Raw genomic sequence first — 6,152 nt, forward strand, 5'->3', positions numbered from 1 at the left:
TAGACTAACCTTAAGTTGTGAGAGAACGGCGGCGCGCAAATTCGAAGTAACTGACTATACATCCGCTCGGAGGAGTTCCGCCAGAGTTTACGTTCGGTCAGCAGCCGATATTTCAAAACGTACGTAGCGAGCGGGATGGCCGACAGCACCAGCTGGTTGCGTAGATTCCAGCAATCTCGCGCGCAGCCTGCCAAGCAACAACCGCAGCCCGTCGTCACTTCTACATCGGAGGATAGCTCTGTCACAAGTGTAACGACTATAGACGGTAGCGGAAACGCCTTGCCTTTATCCCGTCCCGGGTCAACCAGCAAACACCATAACAATGACGGTGGCATCCACGTAGTCAGAAACGTGGGGAGCGGGAGCGGGAGCGGGGGAATAGCCTTCGGGGGCAACACCAGCGGGTCTGGACCACTGCCGCCCAAAACTCCCACAGCGGGTGTTTTCTCCTCGGGAACTTCAACGGCAAGCTTACGTCGACCATCACTGCCTCATCAGAAATCGCCAAGCGATAGCAATGTTATTGGTACCAGTAGCCGATTGTTGAGGTCGAGGCCGTCAGCTACTTTCCAGCGGGTCTCAAGTTTGCTTAATCTCGGAGCAAGTGGGAATGGAGCAGATTCGCCCTCGGCCACCGCCCCATCGTCGCCCTCGTTCTCGTCGGGGCGACCTCGTGAGGGAAGCGGTGGCAGCACCAGCCGCTTTACCTTCTTCCGGCCGCTGACGCCGAGTGCTGCGGCAGCACCGGCACCATCGTTGAGTGCGTTGCCGCTTAGAAATTGGAGCGCAACGAATGGGGATGATGAGGATGACTGGCTGGGAGGACTGAGGCGGAATGCCGCTAGGGGAAGCCCCTGGCATAACCCCAATTTGATGCAGATGGCGGAGACGTTGCAAGCGGTTATGATGACGAAGGGGGATTCGATGACTCATCTTCCTGTCCAGTAGGTCACCTCTTTCTCTTCTTAGTTCGGCATGATATGGAAGTTACTAACGAATCTGTTGGGTGTCAAAGATATAACTCGCTTGTTCACAACGTACTCGAGGGCTTCGCACACCTTACAAAGCGGTTGCAAGCCTTAGAACAAGAGCTAGCTGAGCTCAAAAACCTTCGAGAGAAAGAACTGGAGCAGTTCCGAGGAATCAGCGAAGAGTGGATTCAGCGAGAGGATGGCTACAAGGCCGAGATCAAGCGGCTCGAAGTCGTGCTCGCTAAGGAGAGCAAAGATGGCCTAGCAAGTGTTACGCTGGCGAGACAGGATACGCTCATTGATCGGTCAGGGAGCAAAAGGTTCCAGGCGAAGTTGAAGAGGATGAGTACTACCGCTAATCGGGATCGAGGTATGTTGGGCGAATCAATTGACGAGGGTGTGCAAGATTGTGAAGAGTTGATGGAGTGGTGTTAACCGATTCTTTGCAGCAGGAGAGAGCGATGATGATGGGGACAAGGTGATGGACGAGCGCGTTGGGGGTGAGAAGACCAGAGACAGAACTCACTATGGGATCAGAGGTACGGAACCTCGTTGGGTACATTCTAACAATGATCGATGCGATTTACTGACTTTGTGTTTTTTGGAGGCTTCCCAGAGAGCTCCCTGCGTATCCTTCCGGTTGAAAATGAAGTACGCATCAGTCAAATGGTGAAGAAACGAGCGGTTGAGGACAAGCGATGGCGTAGGTCACAATTGCAACCATCCATGGATACTCCTCCTCCCTGTGTAGAAGAGACTCTCGTTGACTCATCATCGCCAACATCTCCGTCGCCCACAAAGCCGCACAGTGGGCCTCGATCGAGTCAAAATCAGCATGTGGAATCCGTAAACGGCCAATTATACAGTCCCTCTACATCCAGTAGCTCCAGTGCGAGTACGGCCTCACAGGAGGCAAGCCGTTGCTTGTCTCAAAGGCGCAACATCAACAATCTCGTAATCGAAACGGGGGACGTATCCACGGCCGTAAATCCACGACAGCGGCGGATATTTTCGTATATCGAGGGCGAGGCTGAGGTGCTGGGAACGGCCAGTGCTGCTTCAGAGCATCGTCAACACCTCTTTCAAGACTATTATGGCTTTCCGAACACACACAGACAGCATGAGGGTCGGAGTGAAACGCAACCACCAGCCGGTACGAATGACATCGACTTGCCCGACCGTAACTCAACGTCAACAGTGCACCCGACGGCGAAAGGACCCATGGCCAACCTATCATCAACACGCCCCGCCGAAGAAGATTCGACCACAACCTTCACTAGTGCTTCTTTGGGATCAAGTAACCTCACAGGCCTCACTCCATCTAACTCCACCGGCTCGGTGATTTGGCTAGGAAAGCGCAAAAGCAGAACGGCAGCGACAGCGACAGCGGCCGCCACCTCCTCTGCATTTCAAGTGGACCAACCCAGCCACTACGAGACAAGCGTCGGCGGCGAAGATATTGGCAGCGGAAATTACGAGCTCGGAGAAATGACCAGCACTACCTACTACCAATACAATTCGACGACGACGACAACCACAAGCCCGAGATTGGGACCTGGATTCGGATCAGGACCGGCGATACCTCCCCGAACTACCTCCCACCGGCAGCAGCATAGGGTTGGGAATATAAGTCCTATCAAGGACAAGTTTGAGCAACTGTTGCAGCAGCAGCAGCAACAGCAGCAGAAACAGTCACAGCCTGGCAGTGGGAAGAGTCCCGCCCGTGTGGTAGAGAAGAGAGACAAAGACACAACAAAGTCTCGGATAAACAAGAATCACGTCTCAGCAACGGTACCAAAGTTCAACGAATGGACACATGGGGATCTGCGCTGAGCCGCTTGCCCTGGTCGGCTCCAACTGTTCCATGACAGGTCTGGAGTTTTCGGCCCTTGGCTGACATGGGGTGGTTGTTGTTGGTTTACCCAGATGTCCCCAAACTTCCAAACGGTTCTGCCAGAAGCAAGGTCACCCCTTATTTTCTTCTGGAAACTCGAGCATGAGAACAGAAATGGTTAGAATCCATTGATTTGATTGGTCTATAGCGTGACTTGGCAGGAGCTGCTGGCCATGGTGATGCAAGCTCGCAAATTCGGTACACAAGCAGAAAAGTTTGAGAAATTGCAGCCAAGACGGCGATCGCTACAAACGGTAACTCCCCTTTGGACGTGCACGCTCAAAAAGGTAAAGTGGTTCTGGTGAAGGAGCTACACTAGTCACCATTCGTGTGTGACTTTCCAGTTTGAGCCGATCAGGATCTCAAGATGCCGGCCAGCCGTTGAACCTTTCTTCTGGGATAGGACCTGGACTGGGAGAGGGCTGTTGTGGGTGTCTCTGTTGTGTTTGTGGGGATTATGGAGTCTGATTTGTCGTGTTTTGTAATGAGGGCGTTTGAGGAATGGATCAGGGGGGGGGAGGGGGGCACGGAGGAAAGGATTAACAGTAAAGGAAGGAGGTGGCAACTGTCAATGGGGAACAGGTCCACCGACTAGGTGACTGGAGATCACTGGGATAGGTGATCTTTACTAGAAATTGCTAATGGACCTTGGGGTCCGTTCTCATGATGGATCAAGGGTGTTGGAGTGTTGGGGCTAGAGCCTAGAGTTACACACGTTGTGGACATCATAGGTTTACCTTCGGATCAAGATCGGGGGTCGGTCGGTCTGCTGGGACTACACTACTCAAGGACCAGGTCTCTCCAAGGCAAGACTGTCGACGGACTTCACAATGGAACCAGTGGAATGGACCGGCGAAACTCGTGATAGCACTCTCATGCTGAAGGCGATACGAACACCTATCTCGCCCCTTGGTTGATGCTCCACACTAACTTGTATAGATAGCGGAACAACTAGTAGCGTTCTAGTGTAGGTATCATCAATCCCTATTGCTTTAAGCCCAAACGTTCAGATCCAATGCTCGAGGAAAGCAGAAACTGATGATCTCTCATGACTGACTACCCACACACTCTCTCTTCTTCTACGCAGTACGTATGTACCTTTGAACGGGACGGTGGCAAAAGGACTTGTGATATTCACAATCCACGCCGAAGCATCTAAATGAAAACCTAACACTCTTTTGTGGATGTGAGCAAATTGGGTGGCGAACTTGTCTCGCCTCCGATTATGCGATATGGAGGGAGTATCTGCGTGAAAGGGTATGTAAATGTACTTGTCTGCCTCTTGACTTCACCGGAGAGGACTTCACACTGTTTACGGGGCCACCTGGTAAACAGTCTTGGAGCAGATCAACCTGCGAATGTCCATGAGTGGAAAGTCGATATCTAGTGTACTATGGACACGACTCAGGGGCTTCTCCGTCTTGTTATGTATGACTTCTTGAGGCGTCACACGTTGTGGGTACGTAGCATATGCAAATTCTCGTATGTGTGTAGCTGAGACAGAGGCATCTTTACAATCTCCAATGCAGGGGAAAAAATAAAAAAGAAAAAAGAAAAAAAAAAGTGGAAGTATTTCACATCACGGCTCCTGACAGTACTTCAACCTGACTCCTCTAAAATGAAGTTCCGTTCACAAATTCGTTCCTCGTAGCCTGTCAAGACTCTAGTCAAGTGAACAAACGAAAACGGGCTCACTTGGGAGCAAAACACTAGTTACGTATCAGTATAGGGAGAGTGTCCGGAGTAACTGTGGGTCTCACAATTATCTTCAATCTTTTCCTTATCCTGTGCGGTGATTGAGAGACACTCACTCACCACTTACACTTGATGTCGAGTCAGTTGTACATAATAGTCGGCAGCCTGAAGTTGCGAGTCGATACCCCTCTGTATGCTAATAGCCCATTGAGTGCCCCCTTGGTACACTAGATGAGAGGAAGACTTACCCCCGAAAGAGGAAGGAGGAGAATGGATTTCGTAACCCAAGCCACACCCACACTTCCGGGACCGAAGAGAAAATAGCAAAGTGATGGTGAAAGTAATATGCGTGGCTATTGGCCATCACTACGTGATGTACCGTGTATGTATGTATGTACCCAGCAGGAGAGTCTATTGCGTACAGGCAATGACAGAGTGGGTAAAGGAAGCAAAGATGCCATCATGTGCATGATGATGGCAGTAAGGATGACTGCACTACTGGATAGGCGTTCACGAAACGGTCACATTTTCTTGGTTCTTGGTACGTACACTACAGTGCACTTTGCACACACATCTGAAATTACCATATGATCCCAAGGACCTGGGCCAGGGGATCGGAGACCGTAGATCTCGACACTGCAAGGTCTGTACTGCGGTAAGTGAGATCGCAAAATAAAACGGAGAAACAAAAGGTGCGGAAGTCCGATGGAACGAGTGTGTGATTGGTACATGATTAAAAGGTCGAAAAAAGTAAAGGGAATGAAATAGGAGAGCCAAAAAGGAAAGAAAACACTGTGCTCCAAAACCGGAATGAGGGTAGAAGCAAAAATACTAGACAAGGGGAAACCAAAGAAGGAAAGAAAGAAAAAAAAGGAATAGTAAGAGGAAACCAGGAGAACGGAAAGGCGGAAAGAACGGAAAGGCGGAAAAGCAAAGAGGCAGAAAAGGAAAAAAAAAAAAGGAAAAAGAAAAGATGTTTCCCCTCGACCGGAATCGAGCCGGTGACCTTTCGGTATACAATCATACAATTACAGCCGAACGTGATATCCAACTACACCACAAGGGGATATGCTAATGCAAGCTTGCACTTTTGATTAAGTACTGTGATCCAGTTAGTGCAGTGAATTTCAGTGGTTTGCCGCGCGACTCTGCCACAACAACGCAAAATGTGGTTGTTGTTTGGCGCTGTTCACGACTTTCGGAAGTGATGTTTGATGGCTGGTGGTGACTTGCAGGCTTCGCGAGACAACACACAAAAGAAATCATTGTCATTGTCACCATAGCACAAGCACAGCACACGGAGTCCCACTGGATCTCTGTTGGTGCGACTATGATTGACGCTTATTTACAGCGGAACACCAACACTAAAGTCAAACATTGAGGCAGATTCAGTAACACAAAGTTTGCGGCGATCGACTGGCTGAGTGGCTGGTTGTTTGGTATTGTGTGCGTATGATACCTACACTACATAGTATCGCCGACAACCACTTACGCAGTTGCCAGTAGCTACCGTGCCAGTTTATTAATGCCAGTTGCCGAGTCGGCTTCAGTGCCGGTGAGTGATCTTCCTCTCGACAATATGAAGTTTTCCT

General features: G+C 50.2%; 1 protein-coding gene and 1 non-coding gene across 2 annotated transcripts; one reads left to right on the forward strand and one right to left on the reverse strand.

Moving 5' to 3' along the window:
• Window positions 1-135: 135 nt before the first annotated feature.
• On the forward strand, window positions 136-2,804 carry NCU01311 (hypothetical protein; the record flags this gene model as incomplete). Its single annotated transcript, XM_956304.2, has 4 exons — window positions 136-944; window positions 1,016-1,341; window positions 1,421-1,510; window positions 1,588-2,804. The coding sequence occupies 4 exons, from the start codon at window positions 136-138 to the stop codon at window positions 2,802-2,804; spliced, it is 2,442 nt and encodes an 813-aa protein (XP_961397.2).
• A 2,734-nt stretch (window positions 2,805-5,538) lies between these two features.
• Window positions 5,539-5,626, reverse strand: NCU15112. Its single transcript has one exon. It is a non-coding gene; the product is annotated as a tRNA-Tyr (tRNA).
• Window positions 5,627-6,152: the final 526 nt, after the last annotated feature.

This window comes from Neurospora crassa, linkage group V (assembly GCF_000182925.2).
Source record: "Neurospora crassa OR74A linkage group V, whole genome shotgun sequence".
NCBI lineage: Eukaryota > Fungi > Ascomycota > Sordariomycetes > Sordariales > Sordariaceae > Neurospora > Neurospora crassa.